The sequence below is a fragment of the Adiantum capillus-veneris genome, chromosome 17 (genome assembly GCF_014529385.1).
Source record: "Adiantum capillus-veneris isolate H3 chromosome 17, ASM1452938v2, whole genome shotgun sequence".
NCBI lineage: Eukaryota > Viridiplantae > Streptophyta > Polypodiopsida > Polypodiales > Pteridaceae > Adiantum > Adiantum capillus-veneris.
The window spans coordinates 144007109-144030277 of record NC_140947.1 but is presented as its reverse complement, the minus strand read 5'-3'; the positions used below and the strand labels follow the sequence as shown (position 1 = coordinate 144030277).

Sequence of the window (23169 nt, the reverse complement as noted above, 5' to 3'; positions counted from 1 at the left end):
GAAGTTGTATAGTAGAGAATTTCTTAAAAAAGAGGATCATGGTTAGTATAGAGTGTTGTGTGCAAATTATGGGATGGTTCAAGGATGGTTTGTGATGGCAGGGCCAACTGCAGATTTGGGACATAATTACAAGGGCAAAGATATGGTTATGAGTATTATTTGATAGAAGATGAGTGAGCTAAAGCCAGTTAAAGTATATGGTGTGGACTATTTGTGGATAGAGTTCGACATTTACAATTAGTGTATGAAGTCATTGGCATCCAAGAGAAAGAGGAGCAAACAAAAGACTTGCAAAGGCAGCATAATTGTATAAGATTTTATATTATGTTTTTTTTTTGCTTTCAAATAATGTGCTATGTAGATGTTTATCTTATTCTTGAATTGTGTTACATTTTTAAGAATACTCATGATTTTCAAGAGCTTGACAATGATTGCACACAGGAAGAGACTGAGATACTAACAAAGGTAATAGTATAGAATGATTTTCAAGAGTTTCGATGTTTAGCTTCTTATTGAGTAATTTTTCTTAGAAAAAGGATGCTTTCAAGCAAGGTTATGATGAGAAAAAAATTTGTAGATGTGGTCGATGGCGAGAAAGACATCTCACAATCCACACAGGTAATTGATAAATATTATTCTCTATACCATCTAAAAAGTGCATTGAGGTGCATTTTAGAAAGAGTACTCAAGAATGCAAGGTATTTAAATTATGTAATTAAATTATTGCTAATTGTAGACTTGTTAAATGAATGTCATTGAAATAAGTTTAGGCTACAACTAAGCTTGTTGAACTCCTTTAAAAGGGTCAAAAGCTAAGAGGATTAAAAAGTCAAAGGTGGTTGTTTGATTTGGTGTTGATGGCTCTAAACTCTTATACTAAGGTAATAAATTCAAGCAATGTGTCTTTTCTCTATCTTTTAGGACAGTGAGAAATACATTTCTTGCTTCTCACGAAAAGGTGAGTATGAAAGTGTAGGTTTGTATTTTATCTTGAAATGTATCTTATACTTATTGTTGAAAAGGATTGTAACCATATTCTCTAATTAAGTTCTTCATTGTGGTCTATTGTGTAGGCACGCAATCTTCATAGAGAAGATCAAAAAATCATTTTAATAGAGTGGTATCCACTTGTGAAGCTGACTTACACGGCTTTTATAAAAATCCTAATTCCTTTTTTTGTAAAAAGTGTGTGAAACCAGCTCTTCTACCATACACGAAGACTTGGTAGCCTAGCTTTTAATGGAAGGCATGGTGATCATAAGACTTGAAAATATTGGTTCTCTTTCTTTAAAATATGTGGAAGTAACCATTGATAAGGACGAATAGTTCTATGGTGGATTTTGTAAACATTTTTGAGAGACATATATTTGAAAGTGACCATTCATAGTTTTTCTATTAATCTTTAGCTTTTCTAGTCAAAAAGTATATGACATGTTAATTTGATTGTTAATGTGAATAATTATAAAACTCCTATATAGGTAGAATTTTGTGGCTACAATCATTTAAGAGAGTTCGAGTCAAACTAGTAAGAGTTTCTTACTATATGGTTAGTTCAAATTCCCAAAGTTACAACCATATAGGAGTATTATCATTACTACATGTTTGCACTCTTACTACTAGATGCGTCTATTCAATCAAGTAAGTTGCCTAGTAATTATTTTTTTTTTTTGCTATATAGAAACGCGTCCAAATCTCCTTGTGGGTGTGCAAACTTTTGAGAAGCATTCTCTTTGAGGCTTTCGGCAAACGCTTCTTGGTTCTTACTCCTCTAGGCGTCAACCCTACCAGCTCCACGACTAGCATGGGGTAGCATATGGTGATGTGCAAAAGTAGCACTACGGAATTCTGAGATGGTGATGAGAGAGGCACGCATGGAGTCACGAGTCAAGAGCAGATGCAAGAGGTCGGTGGTGAGGCAAAGCAATTAGGGGTACGTGAATTAAGGGGTTGAAGAGCAATGTGCATTGGGGGTGCATTAAGGCTGGCACTGATGATATTGGACGAGCACTTGTGAGCATGGACACCTGGCTTTTACGTTTCTTTTGGTGCTTGAGTTAACGAGCGACGTGCTCTACAGTTCACAAAAGCGGTAGTTTAGAACTTGGTTGATTTACCGCCTGCAACGAAAGCCGTCAGATCCTCATGGGATCAATGATCTTCAAGTGGCTACATGTAGCATCCTCTAGAGTATAAGTTCACCTAACAAAAAAGAGGTAATTTTGGGGAGGCATTTTGAAAATCTGACGTGTGACGATATATTTGGATTTTTCTTTTCAAGGTGACTATCCCTCAAAATGTCCCTCATACATTTTTTAGCCAACTTGACTTGTTTTGCAGATATGTTGTAATCGCGGATGATTGCTTTCTTTCAAGAAGGGGGGATGTTAGAAACAGCTAATGTGTCAAGCCACTAAAGAATGACGCCAACCTGCACATCCTGACCGAGGGGCCTAAACCCAAAGAAGAAGAAGAAGCAACAACAGGAGAAGAAGTTCCCACCAACTTACGGGACCCCCATCCGATGGGGCTGACCTAAAGGCATTAAAACAAAGCCCCCAAAGCGGAGAACTAATGACGTAACAACTTGTACGAAATTCTCGAATTTTGCACTGACATGATGATGTGGCAAGTATACAGATTTTTGCAATTCGCGTTGATATGATGACATGACACGTGTACAGATTTCTCGATCTACGTTGGGCAGCTTTGGGCGGCGGCCACATGCTTTTGAGTTTCATGCTTTTCATGTAATTGTTTTTCAGAGGCCAATGGCCTTTAAATATGTGCCATGGGCTCATTCTCTGGCACGCTTCAGTGTGGAGGTGCAGAGCTTGGAGTACCGGAATTGTACTAAATTCAAGCAATATAAAGAAATACCGAAATGGGCGCCAAGGTTTGGGACCAACGCTCTCTTGTGGTGGAACTCTGCCACTCCCGTCTTGTGTTGTGCATCTTCTTCCGTTCAGTTGTTATTTGAAGTGCTTAAAGTTGTTCAATCTGTTCTTTTCCGTTGGCATGTGGTGCCCGTTCCCACGACAAAGCATTGATACTTTTTGAAAATTTATGCAAGTTGGTATTTTAAATTTTGAAAAGGATTACAAGAGATAGGCTCTCAACCAATCACCTATTAAGATTTTACGCTTTTACTAGAACAAGAAATGCTTACTAGTAGTGGGCCTCACACACTCGGCCATTCATGGACGCCTCCTTAGTGGTATCTTTACCCTAGAGTCGTTTGAGAAAAATCTCCAAGAAGCGAGTCAAAATATGGTCTTGCATTCTTAGATTTGCCTCATCACAAATCCCTTGATTTTAATTAACGTTCTGGAGTGCGCCATCACATTGGGCATCTCAAAAGGATATCTTCATTAGCAGCTCAATACTACAAAGCACGCAGGCCTTCTCCTTAGGGATGCCCCTCGTCCTTTGGCATTTTTTGTAGTACTTCTGTGGCTCTTGCATCATAATTTCCTAATTAATATAATTACCTACTAGACGGGGAGTTGTCACTAATAAGCCTTCTTTTTGTAGCTAAGCCTCTCTAGGCATAGTTACAAAACTATGCACAAAACTAAACCTTTCGGCATCAAACAAAAGACAAAAATGCTTACATCGCATAGCTGAAAATGAGGATAACTATGCCTGAGTTCCTCTTTTCGTCAGGGTAGCAATGATATCCATTCCAAAGTAAAATGAGAGAGAGACAGAGAGAGTGTGTTGAAGTTTTGCTTGCTAAAACTAGTGCAGATACTGCCCTCGAATCCAGGTTTGTTTACCTGAATTATGGGCAGCATGAAGTGATGGCTCGTCTGGTAACCCCTCTAGCAGAAAGATTGTGTGCATTGAAGGGTAGGGAAAGGTCCTCAAGGGCCCTTTCCTCCATAATGCATGCTCCCAACCTGGCTCACCGAGGCCGGGAGCCAGGCCAAGAGCATGCATTATGGAGGAAAGGTCCCTTGAGGACCTTTCCCTCCCGTCAAGTGTCAAGGGAGCAAGGCCACAGACACAGCGTTGCAGGCATACAGATAATTACAGCTGCTGAGGCGATGAACGCCACCTCACCTGTCAGAATACACTCAGTTCATGTCCAGTCAGTGGATGACAACGCAGCCCTTGTCATGCAGCCAGAGCTTGGCACCTCAGCCTTCGGAATTCCGGGTCTCTATAGTGCAATGATTTTACTTTGGTGCCGCCAAAGCCTGCCGCTGGCAGAGATTCCGCCCAGGAATGGAGCTGAAGACTGCACACTTGTTTTGCACGAGGCCCACCCCCTGGGCTCTCGGATGAACTATCCAAGCCTCAAACAACAAAGCACATCCTCTAATTGCACGGGTCCGATTTCACTATCCTTAATATGGGACATTTAAAAGTAACGGAAAGGCTCAATCTCTCGATCAAACGGATCACATTGTTCTCCAAGCAGCTGAGATAACCACCTTCTCAGACCAGCTCATCCAAGAAATGGAGCGCCACTTCACCTTTTTATTGGGGTAGGGACAGGCCTTGAAAAGGAACCTGTCCCGTAATTGGCCCCTTTATCCTATGGCCCTTGTACGGTGCCAAATCCGCATCACAACAAATAAGCGAGCCCCCAAACAGAGATACCACGATATTGATACCACATAGCGAAGAATATCCATCCATTCTAGATAAAGCAAATAGAATCGTCAGTGGACTGTACCGTGCAAAGTTAGCCTCGCAAATAAAAATGCCCACACTGAGAATCAACAATGAAGAAGACACATTGATAAAAAATGCTTCCAAAGACATCAAACTAAGACACCGCATTCCCACAACCTAAACAGAAATCAACCCGAGAGTCGAAGGTGTTCTAACGATTAGAGTACATCTTGCACAGAAAAAATGCTGTTGCGGAAGATAATCTAGTCCAGGAACAAAATTTTGCATAATGAAAAGAGGGGCAACCGAAATGCAATAAATCTGCTCTTCCAGCACTAAAATCCTTGGGTGCACCACAAAATTTTAAAAAAGCACATCATTTCAATCAATCTTCAGCATTCTTGGCTGCAAGTGGGTCACCTATAATTGCCTCAATGTCTTTCCTACTTTTGACCTGACATCGTCGTTGCAGATCTGCGTCCACTTTGTCCAAGTCCTGAGCCAGTGCAATATAGCCATACAGCATGTTCTTCTCTGCACCATCACCATCTTCCAGAACTGGATCAAGGTCCCCATTCGATTCCTGCTTTACGGGCCTCGCACTCCACCAATCATCTCGGCCAAAGTTTCTTGAAGCAAAATGATGGTGAAGACTCTCCGCATCGTGGAGGCAAGGGAGAAGAGGCGAATATTTGACAATAACAGTACCTCCTTTCCCATGAGCAATCTTTACTCTTTCAGAGAGAAAGCCTGTGTCTGCAACAACATAAATAATTAATGACTGCCACGACTTTATAGGTTCAAGGTCACTGCCAAAAGACAATTACTTATCCTATTTGACCGCTTGTAAAGGATCACATACACTATTCATGTATTCACTGGGAGAGGGCACTTCAACCCTAACATCTTTTCGCAACATTCAAGCATACACCACAATTTGACAGCAAGTCCATGTATAAAAGAGCCCTAATAAACCCCTAAAAACGTTGAAATTTAGTGAGTCTTTTATGCTCCTTGAGTGCTAGACAATTATCACATTGGGACCAAACAACCCTGGAACTACCATAAAGACTACTGCTTTGAGGTGAGTGTCAAAATTTCCAAAACGTGTCAATGCTGAAATAACAATCTTCCCTAGCAGTCAACAAAATACAGCTTAACTATGCACGCACAAAACAAAGCTTTATTTTGCACCCCAAATCTGTCTTACCAGTAGACCCTATAAGCCATTCAAAAAAAAGGATAGGACTACCATTTATTCACCCTTAATAATTTCTGTGTAGGCACTACACTTCACAGGCATAAATTAGATCCCAACCTTTCAGGAAATCTTTGACTGCAGACTCCGCAACCGTTTCCTGTTGTCCTTCAATTTTCTTTGCTACATAGTGGACTATTACTGCTGGAGGCCACAAGATCAAGTCCTCGTTGTTGCTCTTTGCTTCTTCAGCTGAGCAATCTTGATAGGCTTTTCCACCTGCTGGATCTATAGTATGCCTCCATCTCATGATGGAGCAGATAGCTTTGCATAAACCTAAATGCTCTGCACGAAGTCCCTTTTTCTGTGACTGAAGCGTGTGCATAACAAGACTGTGTGTGTCTGTAAATGTCTTTGACAGCCTGCATAAGCAGCAATGCCAGAAGAAGGGTGAGTAACACATCTTTTTAAGGACAAAATGGTTTGACAAAATACTGCATCACTGACACTAATGCTGTTCATTGCATACTCCAGTCAACAGGCCCAGACATATTTACAAACAGTCCATTAATCTGATACCATCCTTTACAGAAAGTAGAGGATGGAAATTGCTTCACAGATTGGGAGAGCCAAGGCAGTGGTGCTTGCCTGTGCAAAAAAGTGTTTTCTCACGAAGCCATATTCAAACTAGCTATACGTGACATATCATATGGGCGATGCTGGCACAGTTGCTAAAACAGATAATCTCATAGTGAAGTTTCACCAGGGTCCTGAGCTAGAAAAGCAACAAATTTTCCTTCGCAATTTTGGTACAGCAGGTTGCAACTTATATCAGACAAACTGGTGATCAAATGTCAGCCCTAATACAACAAAAATTCTCGAATGCAGGTCTATTAATGCTTTTCAAGATTATTAATTGGTTTTGCATAAGTTTTGCTCCAATAAACGCACATGCACTTACACACACACACACACACACACACACACACACACACACACACACACACACACACACACACACACACACACACACACACACACACACACACACACACACACACAATGTGTGTAGATAATTGACTCCATATATAGATGCGAAGTTCAATCAGTACGGATGTGACATCTATCCTGGGTATGCCTTCGAATTTGAGGGCAAGAAAATCAAAATTTTTGCTAATGCTGGGGATTGACTATTTCCCTATTGTAAGTCATTTCTCTATTAAGAAGGAAATGAAGAAGTGTGTTTCTACTTACTTGATTTTCGCATGAGAGAAGGATAAGAAAAAGAGAGTTTGCCCTCGAGTCTTGATAAAAAGCATTTCCAATTTATTGAAAGGAACAAGGATTGCTTCACTCAAACTCTTCCTAATAAGCTACCACCGAAACGTCTGGAAGGTCATCCCATTGATCTCATACCGGGTAGGTCTCCCCCCCCTATAAGATAAGGCTTGTTCAGCAAGAGGAAATTTTGAAGCAACGAGCTTCTAGAGAAAGGTCTCATACGGCCAAATACTTCTCGCGTAGAAGAAAGATGCCACGTTCCGCAGATTACCGATCTCTAAACAAGATCTCAATCACGAAAAGCTTTCCAATTCCTCAGATTGATGACATTCTCGATAAGTTATAGGACACAAGCATCTTTAGTCGCATAGACTTAAAGAGTTGGGTATCATCATATATGCATAGCCCAAGATCATTTTTCACACAATCTTTGGACTTCGTGAATTTTTGGCCACCGAGTCATAATCAGTTTCTTAGGTGAACCAATGCTCCTCCCACATTCACTTGAATGATGGATCATGTCTTCAGTACATACCGAGCCCTTACAGAAGTATTCTTTGATGACATACTAGTTTTCTCTCAATCAGAAGAGTGACGTCATGAGCACTTGGATATAGTGTTTCAAGAACTGCAAAAGCCTGAGTTGCATGTCAATGCAAAGAGAAGTGATTTCTTTCTCACGAAGATTCACTACTTGGGCCATGTAGTCTCTCACAATTAGGTGAGTACGGATCCCGCAAAGATCCACGTAGTTCAAGACTCGCCCACTCCCACTACTGTACATGATGGATGTAGTATTCTGGCATTGTGTTCATCATATCTGAGACTTTGCTCATGTAGCTGGACAACTACATGACCTAACAAGAAAGAAGATCCCTTTTAAATGAGGAACGAGATGGTTTGCAGAGCTCCCATGCTCTGAGACAAACCGGAAGGTATCTGAATAGAGAGCTAGGCTTTCGCGTTCCCGAACAAGGAGGAAATGAACATCGAGTCCGAGATGTAGAACAGAGGGGTTCACTATGGTCCTTTTATAAAAATATTTTCCCCATTAATAAAGATTCTCATTAAGGGGGAGGGACCTACCCATCTTCTCGTCTCCAACACTCTCTCAATCTTCGCTCTTCTTATTCTCACTCAAGTTCTATTTATTAATTGCTCATGTGTGCTCCCATTTGTGACAGTTGACCCAAGTTTCTAGAGCCTAGGGGACATTGATGGCGGATTCGGGATCCCTATTTGTTGTCAATGATAGATAAGATTGTCTATCCCAATGCTCTTCATTATTCTGTAGATAGGTGTGCTCGATGCAAGGGTGGACAAGATTCTCTAATCCGAGTGCTCTATGCTATTCTTAGAGAGGTGTGCTTGTGCAATGGTGGACTAGACTTGTAGATTCCTTCTTCACTCTTAGAGGCCCCAGATCCCTTCTCTTGTGAACCCAAGAACTAACAAGGGGGGTTGGAGTTTTGAAGGCCATCTCCCATGTCCCCCATTTGGATCTTGCGAGTGAGGGCTTCTTTGTCACTGCAGCCGGCCCTGTGAGCTGTTTCTAGATTGTAGGCATACACTGTAACGGGACGGGCACCACGTTTCCACAAAGGAACAGACTGAACAACTTTTAGCACTTCAAATAACACTAAACCGAAGGAGATGCATGACACACGAGACGGAGAGTGGCGGAGTTCCACCCCAAGAGAGCACTTGCCCCAAACCCTCGCGCCCCTTTCGGTATTTCTTTATATTGCATCAACAAGGTACAACTCCCATGGCTCTGCTCTACATCTCCTACAGGTAGACTACTAGAGTGAGAGCCCGTGGGTCTTATTTAAAGGCCTTAGGCCCAAAAGTAGCTACATGAAAAGCATCAAGTCAAAAGCATTTAGTCCCGAAAGCTATCAACGCAAATCCGTACAGCTGCCATGTCAACAATCTGTAGCGCAAAACGCAAGCGTCCGTACAACAACCACGTCATCAACACACTATCTTCTCGGAGCTGACTTTACAATCTTTAAAGTTTACATATCACCAGAGTTTGCGCTACTTCTTGTCGCAGAAGCAGCTTTTGGAAAGGCAGATGCGGAGGGCTAAGATCCTGGATTGTCTTGGAAGCCCTTGGTTCTGGCTATTTCCACAATACATCATCAAAGCTTCAAGGATATGGCAGATCAGTACGCCACCAATCCAGACTTTGCAAACATCTTTCACTGGATACAGAATGGGAAGCTAGTTGCAGGCTATTCCATACGGGACGCCTATTTGATGCGGAAAACGATGTTGTGTGTTACACAGCCTTTGAGGAACAAGATTTTGACAGAGTGCTATTGTCCACCTTTTTCCGGCCACCAAGGCATAGATACCACCTTAGAGGATGTTGACCGTTACTTTTACTGGTCGAAGCTCTAAAAGGATGTGGACGCGTTTGTTGGCAATTGCTTAGTATGCCAAAAGGTCAAGTTTGACGAGCATAAGACACTAAGATTTCTATAGCCTTTACCCATACGGTATACCCTCCCGTCTTTGGGAAAGCATTGCCATGGATTTTATTTTTTATCTTCCCAAGACACATAGTGGGCATGATGGCATTTGGACAGTCATCAACAGATTCAGTAAACAGGCTCACTTCTTTGCCGTAAAGAAGACACTTAAGCCCGACCATTTGGCGAAATTATTTGTCTCACATTGGCACGCGGTTGCTGTTCTCGTCCTCGTTCCACCCGAAGACAGATGAGCAATTTGAGATAGCCAATTCAATGGTTTTGGATTTGTTGAAGTCTTATTTTTCGGAGCAGAAGACTTAATAGGAGAAGTATTTGCCCTTGGTGGAGTTTGCCTACAACAACACATGGGGAAGGCGTCATTTGAAGTATTCGAGGGTGCTAAGAAAGTTCCTCAATTTTTAAGCACCTAAGACAAGATTCTTTTAAAGTAGATTTTTTTAAAAAAATCTAGAAGGCATGGAAGGCCATCTAACCGTTCAGAGGAGGAGAGCTTATCCTCTTTTGACAATGACCAAATCACCAAGGAGTTCAAGAAAGGGAGTCAAGGCGTCAAGTTTGAGACGTTTTCAGGCTACCAAGACATCCTTCAAGCCCTTGAGTTTGTACAACAGTTTGACGTCGCCTACTCTGGAGGACGGTTCTCACAACATTCCAAAGTGCGAAAGGCAGCATCTTACTTGAAAGGAATTGTACAGACATGGTGTTGTTACACAGAGAAGCACCTGCGACGTGATTAAAATTCAAGACAATTTTCACGTCAACTTGGATATCAAATGAATATGCACAAGATGTCATCACGACTTGGCATCACTTGCAAATGACTCACAAAGATACATTGAATGACTACTACCAAAGGTTTTGAGATACTTATTTGCTAGTGTCTTCGTTTCGGAAGATTACTTTGAAACACCAGATTTTGGTTTGCTAAAAGAGATTCGAGACTATTGTCTAAACCAGAAGTCTGAATAGAAGAAGTCTAAACCAGATGACAGCTCACCACAGGATTCGCCAAGAGAACCAGATGGTGGCACATCTGAAGGTTCCGACAAACTAAGGAAACCAGATGCAAGTTCATCAAAGGATTCCTGAGAAAGGGAATCAGATGATAGTGCGTCTTAGGGTTCCGATGATTGAGACTGACGTGCCAATGGACAAGGGAAGCTAAAGAAGCTACCCATAGGTCCAAGGCACAAGGAAAGAAAGAAAAAAAGGGATCAGCTGGTAGATCAGAGATTCCCTAGACCTAGGATAAGATTTTTGAGGCAGATCAATATCATCCAGATCTAGATACTGCTTTTGCCAAGGTGCACGAGGCTCTTGAGAATTCTCAAGCACGGCATAAGAAGGCAGCCGACAAGATTCGACGCGACTTGCATCTGAAGGAAGATTATTGGGTGCTCTTACAGTCTGAGAAGGCAGGCCTAAGGAAACGAAAAGGAAAGGAGCAGCTTTTTCCAAAGCTAAGGAAGATTCACAATGCTTTTCATACGAATCTCTTGAAAAATTTCAAGGGTGAGGTGCCAATCGACAGGGAGCCTGAGGAGCAACCTCAAGCGGAACCGAGCGAGGAGATACTCATTCCGGAATAGATATTGGCTCACCAGGAAAGGAAAGAGAAAGGTAAAGTGAACGGAGATTCTTAGTCAAGAACTATCCGGCATTGGATGTGAAATGGATAGAGGGAGGACCTAGCAGGTACTCCTCATATTTGGAACTTTACCTTGACACTTTTGGTCTAGCTTTGGCTATTCCAAGACTTCCCGGAGATCAACAAGTTGAATTTGGTGCAGGCAGGATATAACCGGCCTGTACAACTTAGAGGGCGGTACTATTTCAATTACCTGTTAACTTAACAAAGAGCACTGAGAAGGAAAGAGAACATAGTTGTCCAGCGACTAGAATGTCACTGTGCACACGAGACCGACACCTTGTAGGCCCCAAAGACTCGCGCCCCTTTCGGTATTTCTTTATTAATTTAAGGTAGACGATCCGACCACTTAGTACACGCTTTCACAAAACTGTCCAAACCTGACGAGGGCTGAAAACACAGGTTTTTGACCTGATTTCGGCAACATAATGGCGCAAAAACCCCTGTACGTCAAAAGTACCTGTCTAGGGCGGATTCCCTCTCTATCTGGAAGCTTTCTGGTGAGCTGTCACAAAAATTCAGCGGGCTGTAATTCTCTGGTTTTCAGAGCTAGGTGCCCAAAAGCCTGTACACGCATCCCAAGGCTCTCACGAGGCTCCCCTGGTGTTCCCTTGCAGTTTAGGTGCGAAACCCTAAACCTGCAGAAAAACACAGCAGGCTGTAATTCCTTGTTTCGGATCGTTTTGTGCGGAGCGAACACGCCTACGCGTGTCCTGAGGACTCCCGCACACAATGGGACAGTTCCCTTGTGAATTGGACAAGTTTTTACACAAGAAAACTCTCCAAACTCGCAATCTTTCGCGATGGAACTCAGCGTACCTGTGGGGGAATAGCAATTACCTAATCCCCCACAGGGTCCGGTTCCTGTTCAGAAGGAGCTTGCCTTGGCAAACACACATAAACCCCCAGAACTGTACATGTTCATCTGAGTAGCCCAACTAGTGGGGCATTACCATATGTGCCAAAGGGGAGAGAGAGATGCACGAGAGCAAGTGTTGCTAAATTGGCTTTATCTTACAAAAAAATAATTCTAAATGAATTATTGGATTTAAAAGTGAGAGGGTTTTCACGCTTGGAACACCAAGGAAAAATAATTCTAAATGAATTATTGAAATTTTAAGTGAGAGGGCTTTTCTCACTAGAGACATCCGAGTACAGAGTATTCCTAGTGCATCATTTAGAGTAATGACGGGAACACTAAGAACGGGAATATCAGTACGGCCACTAGGAACGCGTACTTCTGATGCGTCACATCGGATGGTAACAGGGAGCATCGGAAAGAAGTATCCGACCATCCGAGAACAGACATCTCTGATGCGTCATAGGATGGGTGACATAGAGCATCGTGAAGGAGATTGTACCGTAAGTTCGGTAGGAAAGAACTAGGTGATGGGTATTTCTGATGCGTCACAAGGTGGGTGACGGGTGCACAGGAAAGGGAATATCCATAGTCGGGAGGAAATTCCGAACTGTGTTAGAATTGTGCACAAGGAAAAAGCAACCACTTGAATGAAGATGGGTTCAGAGGAAACTTTGAGGAAAACAGATGCTTTTTGAGAAAGCGGGATTGCCTTTCGGGAAATCAGAAGCTTTCCCGCGAGGAAGTCTATGTCTGCATTGCAACTGTGCATGTGATTGCATCCAGGGACGCCTAGGAAGTGCTGTGAAAGCATTGTTTTTCACTTATAAGGTTTTATTGAGTTTTTGGACAAACTCAGACCATTTTTAAAGGTGATCGACCGCCCGCTTTATAAGTGGGCAGCCATCTGATAAATAAGGCAACAAATCAGCCAGCGTTTTCTCTCTCTTTTTTTGGCAGAACAGAAAAAAAAAAAATTGAAAGGAAAAAAAAAAAAAAAAAACGACCGCGATTTCTACATGAGCAGCTATTCGTGCCCGTGGCTAGGAGCTATAAAAGCATCACATGCCCTTACTCAAGAGGAGGACCAATCTTTGCAAGGAGGAGATGCTGCTGCAGATTTCAGCCGTAAAGAAGACGTTGCCGGTGATGCCCATGGCTGCCCCAAGTGTACCAGATGTCGCCAAGACCTAGTGCGCGAGTTCCCTCGCGAAGAAGTGTCTACGAAGCGTGTTTCCATCGTGACAAGTTGCTGTTTTTCTCTGTTTTCAGCCCATAAACGTCGTAGACGGGGCTGATTTACGAGAAGGAACCCGAGAACACACCTCTTTTGTGTGTAGGATTGGAAGAGAGGATTTTCTATGGAGAGATCTCTTTCGGGGAATTGCTTTTCGAGAACGGAGTTGCGTTTCGAGCATCGAGACTTTGAAGGTAACGATTTTCATGTTATGAACTCTGAGTATTTGTTTGCAGGTGTACTTCCTCTTAGTGAGGGAGTAGGAGCAGAGGAAGGTATGAGCCTCTGCAGGAGAAAAGCACTCTGAGGAACTAGAGCCACATCAGCCCAAGGGTTTCGTACCCGAGTTTGGGAAGTAGATCCACGGATCGGAGAGAGGTAGTCTCTCAAGTTGTGATCCGGAAGTTGGGATTCCCAAGTAAGGACTTCGTGTCCAGGAAAGCAGAGTTGTTCTGCGGGAAGAGGACTCTGGAAAGAGAGTTGGAAAAGAGTTGCAAGGAAGCCATGCCCTGAGTCTGGAAGGTGAGATCCAGAGGCGAGAACCTTGACTCTCGAGGAATTGGAATAAGGAACGGAAGTTCCTTTGAATAGGGTTTTGCCCTAGGAATCGGAAGCTGAGGCTTCCGAGAACCATCAAGTCTTATTCTAGAACGAATGTGGTAATACGTTCGGTTCAAGTGCTTGTATAGACTTCTCCTCAGTAATAAAGATACTATTAGGGGGGGGGGGGGGGGGGGGGGAACCAGCCCATCTTCTGGTCCCCAGTACTGTGTCGATCTTCTCACTCTCTATTTATTTCTCGATCTTCTCACTCTCTATTTATTTCTCTCTATATCCTCTGGCTTCAGTAATAAGTGGTAAATCCTATTTATCCAAATGTATTTTATATTGTTATACGCTCCCGTTTGTGACAGTGGTATCAGAGCATGGTCTCCTCTCTTTCTCTGTAAAGGAGGACGACTCTGGGAAGATACGGGAAGAAGCCATAACAAGCCAAGAGAGAAGTAAGCAGGCGGAAACCTAAGTCTTGCAGGAAAAAAAGCTTGCAGAGTTGGAAATTTTTTTCTCTTTGCAAGAAGTCGACACAAGACTTGGGATTCTCTGAGAAGGCGACGAGAGCATGATGCTCAAGATCCTAGAGAATCCAAGGAGCGGAATGCTCAACATCCTTCACAATCTAGAAAATATCCATGAACATCAATCCAAAACCATAGCCAAGAAATCCCGTCATTTCGGGAAGGATATGAAGAAGGTCTTTAGACCTTAGAACACTCTGGTCAAGCTTGATACTTTTGACGGATGGCAAGATGTCCCAAAAGCTACCGCTTTCATTCAACAGTTTGAAGTTGCCTTTGCAGGAGGCAATTTCTGAAAAGCGTTGAAGGTGAGACATGTGACCAAACACCTCAAGGGGATTGCAAGTACTTGGTGGTATACCAAAGCTCTGCAAGGAACTTACAACAAGACTTGGATTCAATTCAAGGCTGAATTTTTCAACAAATTTTTTTCCTCTACACTTTGAGGAAGGCATCCAAGAAGATTGGGATGGGTTTGCCCAATAGGAACACGAGTGAGTCAAAGAAAGTAGTGGTTCACTCTTGCCAAGGTAGCTCCACTCTCGATCCTCTCTGAGGAAGGAAAGATGAAGAAATTCAACAAAGGACTTTTGCCTGAATTTTGTAAACCCATCTGCAAAATACTTTGCAGCAGATGGTAGAGTCAGTAATAAAAGCTGAAAGTGTACACCTTAGTGTACATAGAATCCGATCCCCGTAGTGGGACGGGAATCATTGAACACAGAAAGTTTGGAGTAAGGGAATTCAATCTAACTCCTGAGTTCTTGAATAGAAGACCCTCAAACTTTAAGTGAGAGGACAGGTTTTCAATCAAAGTTACATCTTTGAGGAAATCATAAAGTGCATTGTGCTTGTTTGCTCTTTTGCACAAGATATGGTTATGTCTAACCGGGACTACCACTCTCGAGTGTTTATGAGAGCAGGATCAAACTGAAACATTGTTTTCTGAGATGAATTGGTTTGCTTAACTAGCCGGAAGGTCAACTATTGATCCGGTATCCGGTAATTCCCGAATAGATTACCTGCTACTGCGGGTAGGAACCATTATGAAGGAACCATTATGAGCTTTCCAGCAAAGAAAAGCTTTCATCAAGCTTGAATACAATTTAAGCCCACACCTCCTACACGGTAAGGGAAGATATGGTAGTGCTTTTTGCACAAGTGAATGAACACTCTCTTTAGGAGGAAAGGAACAAGCGACGACTACGGCCTGTGCTTGAGGAATCCAAGGATTAAAACCTAGATTATTTGATGAGCGGGTTTTGCTCTAATCGAGCCAAGTGATCATCAAGTTGAGCGTCTTCGCTCTAAGGATCTTACGAAGGGAAGGTAATTTCCCAGGTTCACCGAAACTTTAACACAGCTTAAGAATTATGTACACTTTTGAGTACATGGATAACACACGAAGATGCAGACCTATGCCAAGGAACTGGACGAGAGTTTGTTATACTCTCTTGAGCGCCTTTTTGCGCGCAAGAATATTCCGACACGAGAATCTCTATTTGAGATGTGTTTGCTAGAAGGAATTTGAGTTTCTCTACGGAGAAGAGGTTTTCCAATGGTGGTTGATCATTGAGTACCCTATGTGCCTTTACCATTACAATAGCAACTTTTGGTTGCGGTATATGTTTCTCCATGAGCAGGTCAAGTAGCATTTACACGCTGTTAGAATAAATTCGAACTATTATGTTCGTAAGAATATAGTTCGCCAACCGTTTCAAAATGGTAAGAATTACATATGGGAGAACATCCCTGAGATTCAAAGAGGGTTCGCTCTATTGTGAACCGGGTTTGAACGTACGTTCAAAAAATGCTATGGCTAGAATCCTATATGCCTGAGATTTTGCAAATCGTCATTGATGCTCACAAGGTGAATCATTTTTTATGATTTTGTAAGGAAGAGACGCTAATGGGCGTCGGGAAATCACTGCTGGTGGTAATAACTCGCAGGAGGAAACGATTGGAAGGAAGTGCTGTCGTGCACAAGGAATCTTCGTACTTGAACCGTCCGCCTACGTTGAGCGACGGCCTGGAACAAGAACCTTCTTTAAGGTGATCGCAAATTGTGGAAGAAAGACATCGAACTTAATGCTCTATGACTTGGGCATTCCCTATGTGGGAGGACACAAGAGGTTTAATACCCTCTGGACTAACAGCGTAGGATTATACGCAAGGACAAATACCTAGATTGATTTCTAGGAAGATTATTCTTCTCGAATTTGAGAAGACAGAATCAAGTTAGCAGAGTCTTAGATAAGGAAACTTTGGATCAGAACAATTGGCCTACCCAAAGCAAAGGCCCGGAATAAGAACTTACTTTGGTAAGATGACACACTTGTTCTGCCATAGGAAGATTCACAGCCCGGAATAAGAACTTACTTTGGTAAGATGACACACTTGTTCTGCCATAGGAAGATTCACATGAGCTTAATGCTCTCGACATGCCCTCTGCGGGAGGACACAAGAGGTTTAATATCCTCAGGACTAATAGCGCAAGGTTATGCGCAAGGACATAGACCTAGATTGATTTCTAGGAGGTTTATTCTTCTCGGAATTGAGAAGGTGGAATTGAGTTAACAAATTCTCGGATGAGGAAACTTCCAATCTGTTGGAAAGACGCGAATGACGAGTTCTTACATGGCTCGTAACTTTAATGAAAGGTGAAGGATATCCTCGAGGTCCTAGAGGAAAGACATGAACCGGTAAGGTAAGTATTGAATTATTGAATTTTTGTTTAATTTAATTTTTAAGTTCTTTTGAGAAAGGACTAGCTCAACTCACCATTGAGCAAGATTTGGAATCTTTCCGGTTTCTCCACGGCAGTTCAGTTGGACCTCTACAGTTGAGGACAATTGTTTATAAGTAAGAGGGATGTTGCTAAATTGGCTTCATCTTACAGAAAAATAATTCTAAATGAATTATTGGATTTATAAGTGAGGGTCTTCTCGCTTGGAACACCAAGGAAAAATAATTCTAAATGAATTATTGGAATTTTAAGTGAGAGGGCTTTTCTCACTGGAGACATCCGAGTACAGAGTATTCCTAGTGCGTCATTTAAAGTAATGACGGGAACACTGAGAACGGGAATATCTGTAAGGCCACCAAGAACGGGTACTTCTGATGCGTCACATCGGATGGGTAACAAGGAGCATCGGAAAGAAGTATCCGACCATCCGGGAACGGACATCTCTGATGCGTCATAGGATGGGTGACATAGAGCATCGTGAAGAAGATTGTACCGTAAGTTCGGTAGGAAAGAACTAGGTGATGGGTATTCCTGATGTGTCACAAGGTGGGTGACGGGTGCATCGGAAAGGGAATATCCATAGTCAGGAGGAAATTCCGAACTGTGTTAGAATTGTGCACAAGGAAAAAGCAACCACTTGAATGAAGATGGGTTCAGAGGAAACTTTGAGGAAAAACAGATGCTTTTTGAGAAAGCGGGATTGACTTTCGGGAAAGCAGATGCTTTCCCGCGAGGAAGTCTATGTCTGCATTGCAACTGTGCATGTGATTGTATCCAGGGACACCTAGGAAGTGCTGTGAAAGCATTGTTTTTAACTTATAAGGTTTTATTGAGTTTTTGGACAGATTCAGACCATTTTTAAAGGTGACCGACCGCCCACTTAATAAGTGGGCAGCCATCTGATAAATAAGGCAACAGATCAGCCAGCGTTTTCTCTCTCTCTTTTTCTGGCAGAACAAGGAAAAAAAAAAAAAACAGCCACGATCTCTACATGAGCAGCTATTCGTGCCCGCGGCTAGGAGCTATAAAAGCATCACATGCCCTTACTCAGGAGGAGGACCAATCTTTGCAAGGAGGAGATGCTGTTGCAGATTTCTGCCGTAAAGAAGACGTTGCCGGTGATGCCCATGGCTGCCCCAAATGTACCAGATGTCGCCAAGACCCAGTGCGCGAGTTCCCTCGCGAAGAAGTGTCTACAAAGCATGTTTCCATCGTGACAGATGCTGTTTTTCTCTGTTTTCAGTCCATAAACGTCGTAGATGGGGCTGATTTACGAGAAGGAACCCGAGAACACACCTCTTTTGTGTGTAGGATTGGAAGAGAGGATTTTCTATGGAGAGATCTCTTCCGAGGAATTGCTTTTCGAGAACGGAGTTGCGTTTCGAGCGTCGAGACTTTGAAGGTAACGATTTTCATGTTATGAACTCTGAGTATTTGTTTGCAGGTGTACTTCCTCTTAGTGAGGGAGTAGGAGCAGAGGAAGGTATGAGCCTCTGCAGGAGAAAAGCGCTCTGAGGAACTAGAGCCACATCAGCCCAAGGGTTTCGTACCCGAGTTTGGGAAGTAGATCCACGGATCGGAGAGAGGTAGTCTCTCAAGTTGTGATCCGGAAGTTGGGATTCCCAAGTAAGGACCTCGTGTCCGGGAAAGCAGAGTTGTTCTGCGGGAAGAGGACTCTGGAAAGAGAGTTGGAAAAGAGTTACAGGGATGCCATGCCCTAAGTCTGGAAGGTGAGATCCAGAGGCGAGAACCTTGATTCTCGAGGAATTGGAATAAGGAACGGAAGTTCCTTGGAATAGGGTTTTGCCCTAGGAATCGGAAGCTGAGGCTTCCGAGAACCATCAAGTCTTATTCTAGAACGAACGTGGTAATACGTTCGATTCAAGTGCTTGTATAGACTTCTCCTCAGTAATAAAGATACTATTACGGGGGGGGGGACCAGCCCATCTTCTGGTCCCCAGTACTGTGTCGATCTTCTCACTCTCTATTTATTTCTCTCTATATACTCTGGCTTCAGTATTAAGTGATAAATCCTATTTATCCGAATGTATTTTATATTGTTATACGCTCCCGTTTGTGACAGCAAGTCATCGCGCTACATGAGACAAAGGAGAAGGCAAGCTTTCCATTAAAGATGTAGACCTACACCCACTACTCACACACACACTGTAGGTCACTTAAAGTCAAACATCAGCCTCCTCTCAAGTTGGGCGCCCCCTCTTCATGCTGGATCTGGCAAATCTACCAGGAGCCACCATGTGTCCAGTTTGCCCCTTTTGAGTTCCCACTGACTTATGAAGTTATAAGTGACTTTCCGAGTGACCCAGACCTCATTTGGCGCACACAGGTTTCCATACTCAACAAAATTCAGTGCTGACTGGCCCGATCAGTCCCAAACTAACCGACCCAGACTCCTGATGTGAGAAACCTATTCGGCCGCAGCCGTTTCACACTGGCCATGCAATGTCCACTTGCACCTTTTCAAGGGTTTCAAGGAAAACAAGTAATAATAAAAATAAATAAAAATATATAGTATTTATTTACGGAAGGCAACAGGAAAAAATACACCTCCTGGTGACATGGGACTGCACAAGAGAGGAGTTACTCCGCTCCTTTGTCACAGATAACCTAGAAGGAATAAAGTCACTGATTTGCCTTTGGATTTCAGGGATCTTGATGGACTGACAGTATTCTGCTGGATGACTTTATGAAAGAAGTACTTCGAAATGGGAGTTTCCAGAAATGAATCTGATTTTTGTGCTCACTCATGTGATCGTGTTTGAGTGCAGGTTTGAAAGACGAAATGAGTGTAGCATTTCATCTTGAGAGTCTATGGACATAGGATTAGTTAATCCGACATCAGTGAGGTTCTATGTGAATCTAGATGCAATTGCTAAATATGTTGTCACGAATCATGGTCCTAGATCAGAATGAGTCTATGGACATGATCGCAATAAGGATTGGTTAATCCGACATCAGTGAGGTCCTATGTGGATCTAGATGCGATTGCTAAATATGTTGCCATCGTGGTCCTAGATCAAAATGCGTATATGGGCATGATCGCAATAAGTGAAATCCTATGTGGATCTAGATACGATTGCTAAATACGTTGCCAGAAATCATGGTCCTAGATCTCCATGGATTCTATGTGATTTGATTTGAATGTGACGTGAATGTTCAGTGATTGTCGTCTTTGTGCAAGTGCTAGATTGGTCTCGTCTAGTGCGTCGGTACTTAGAGTCACTGTCTACCGAACGGGTGTATGGCCTCTGTTTGTTTTGCAGATGTAATCAAGGGCGATTACAATTCTTTCAAGAGGGGGATATGTCACAAACTGATAAGGTGGCACTACTGACGTGGCAGTACGAACAGAACAGCAATATGGATTTTCGAAGATTGCACTGACATGTTGATGTTGTAGGCTCTATGGAATTTCGTAATTTGCATTGGCTGCTTTTTGGCAATTTTTGGGAATTGATGCTTTTGGAACAAGTTGCTTTTGAGTTTAACTGCTTTCGAGGCTCTACTTTTGGCATCCCTTGTAAATTTAGAAGAGCCCTTGGGGCCTCACTCTGCATGGGGATCTAGATGAAGAGTCTAAGAGCAAAGGTCCCTCGGGAGTTGTACTTTGCAATGATTAATAAAAAAGAAATACCGAAAGGGGCGCCAAACTTTGGGGCCAATACCTCTGGGCACCTCTCTCTCTCTCTCTCTCTCTCTCTCTCTCTCTCTCTCTCTCTCTCTCTCTCTCTCTCTCTCTATTAAAGTTCACTAATGTGAAGTTTTTGTTCATGTGTTGTTGTTGACCCCCATCCGATGGGGCCCAAGTGACCTAAAGTGAATAAATAAAGCAAGACCCACACACACAGGAGGACTTGCGTATTCAGTTGATGCCGTGGCAACAGACTGTACGAACACCCAGATTTTGCGTTGACTTGCTAACGTGGCAACCTGTACGGATTTCCACGTTTCACGTTGACTCTGCAGACGTGGCAGCCTGTACAGACTTCAATGATTTACGCTGGCTGATTTTCAGTGCAAGCTTTTGGACTAGTTGCTTTCGAGTTTCAAGCTTATCATGTAAACTGCTTTTCAAGTCCAAGGGCCTTTAAATAAGTGCAGAGGGCTCAATCTCTGGCACGCTTCAATGAGAAGGTGCAAAGCGCGAGTATTGGCATTGTACTGAGTTCAAGTAATATAAAGAAATACCGAAAGGGGCGCCAAGGTTTGGGGCCAATACTCTCTGGGGTGGAATTCCGCCACTCCGCGTCGCATGTGCTCTTTCTATCTCTTTCAGTTCAGTTGTTATTTGAAGTGCTTAAAGTTGTTGAGTCTGTTCTTTTCCGTTGGCACGTGGTGCCCGTCTTGTGACAGCTTCTTATGATGATGCTCCTTTCTATCTTCAGACTCCTTGACGAAAGGGGATCTTTCCTTTGATTGCACTTCATGCTGTGGCGGATCTTCAACGACCATGTCCTCTTAAGGGACTGTCATCCGAATCCTTCATAAAAGAGAACTGAGTAGAATCAGGAGGATTCTATTCTTGAATCTTTGGATTAAACCGCATATGACGTTCTTGAGCATTCTTCTAGGTTCCAACTAGAGGATCTTTCTAAGGTTCTTGCAATTTGGAGTTCTGTGGGATTTTCCCAGCTCAAACTGCGCTTTCTTCTTCTTTTTTTCAAGAGTATGGAGAATCTTTTGAACTTCTAGATGCGAGAGAGCTTTCTGCAACTCTACCACCTGCTGCTGGAGGAGATTGACCTATATCTCACCTCCTTCCATTTCTGCAATCTACCGAGAGTCGTCAATCTCTTAGAAAAGAGAGAGATGACCTTGCTCTAATACCATTGTCACAAAGACAGAAGCGTAAACCGGCTTTTAAATGAAATTCATATACTCAAGAGAATTGAGTCTACCGCAAGATCCCATCAGCATCTAGGACCATTGTATCAGCATTTATGCAATCTAAAGCAAATACATCTCAGCGACAAAGAGGGGGGCCCTTGGAGGGGGGTTTGGAACCCCATCCGGTGTTAATCTTCTTCTCTCTCTATCACTCACAAAACCTTCACACACAATATCACTCCTCTCTCTAGTCTATTGCACATCTCTCACATGAAGTAAAAGAAACTCTCTCATGTAGTAAGAGGAACCTTGAGCACGCGCTAAGCACTCATCCGGAGCATTCACCATAAATCACTTTTGCTCCACATTACAATGATAAAGCAAGTCCGCATGTGAGGACTACTGTCACAAAGTGATGATGTGGCATGTCCAACTAGAAGAGAAATGGCCGCGTGGACAAGAGAGACTGAAGAACTGAACCTTAAGGGACTTCTGAGCACCGATCGTGGAGCCTACAACCCTAAAAACCCAAAGCTTGAAATCTAAGGAGGTTTTTCGTAAAACGTGCCACATGCTGACATGGCCTACTGTACGGATTTTCCACGATCTACGATGTTGATGCCACGTGGCAAGCTATATGGATTTCCACAAATCATGCTGGCACCCTTTGGCTTTCCAACGCTACCTTTGAGAGCAAATGCTTTTGGGGTTTAGTGCTTTTAAGAGACCTGCTTTTGGGGCTCTTCTTTTAGGCAACCCTTGTATTGCTTATAAGTAACCCACGGCCTCACTCTGCGGAACATCTAGACGCAGAGTCTCAGAGACTGTCACGATTGTGACTATGTTGCAGTATTACATCTACTCCTAGTTGCAGATAAGCAAACTGCCATGCCAACGATTGTGACTATGTTGCAGTATTACATCTACTCCTAGTTGCAGATACGCAAAGTGCCATACCAACAATTGTGACTATGTTGCAGTATTACATCTACTCCTAGTTGCAAATATGCAAAGTGCCATGCCAAGGAGGACCCCTACGCTTGGATAGTCACGACCTTTCGCTCAAGAGACATGCCTCTTCACCAAAAGCCACACTCCTTCCACGACTGATCACACCCCTTCGCTCTACGGTTGAGACTCTTCGTCCAATGGTTG

At 43.0% G+C, this 23169-nt stretch overlaps 1 protein-coding gene across 2 annotated transcripts in view; it reads right to left on the bottom strand.

Moving 5' to 3' along the window:
* Positions 1–4816: 4816 nt before the first annotated feature.
* LOC147438245 (uncharacterized) overlaps positions 4817–23169 on the bottom strand; it is a 58089-nt gene continuing 39736 nt past the window's right edge. For both annotated transcript variants that reach the window (XM_086487540.1, XM_086487539.1), the window contains 2 exons: positions 5939–6240; positions 4817–5376 (listed from right to left, as the gene is read on the bottom strand). In XM_086487540.1, the coding sequence (XP_086343666.1) occupies positions 5006–5376; positions 5939–6240 (673 nt within the window). In that variant the 3' untranslated portion in view covers positions 4817–5005. The remainder of the gene's footprint in view (positions 5377–5938; positions 6241–23169) is intronic.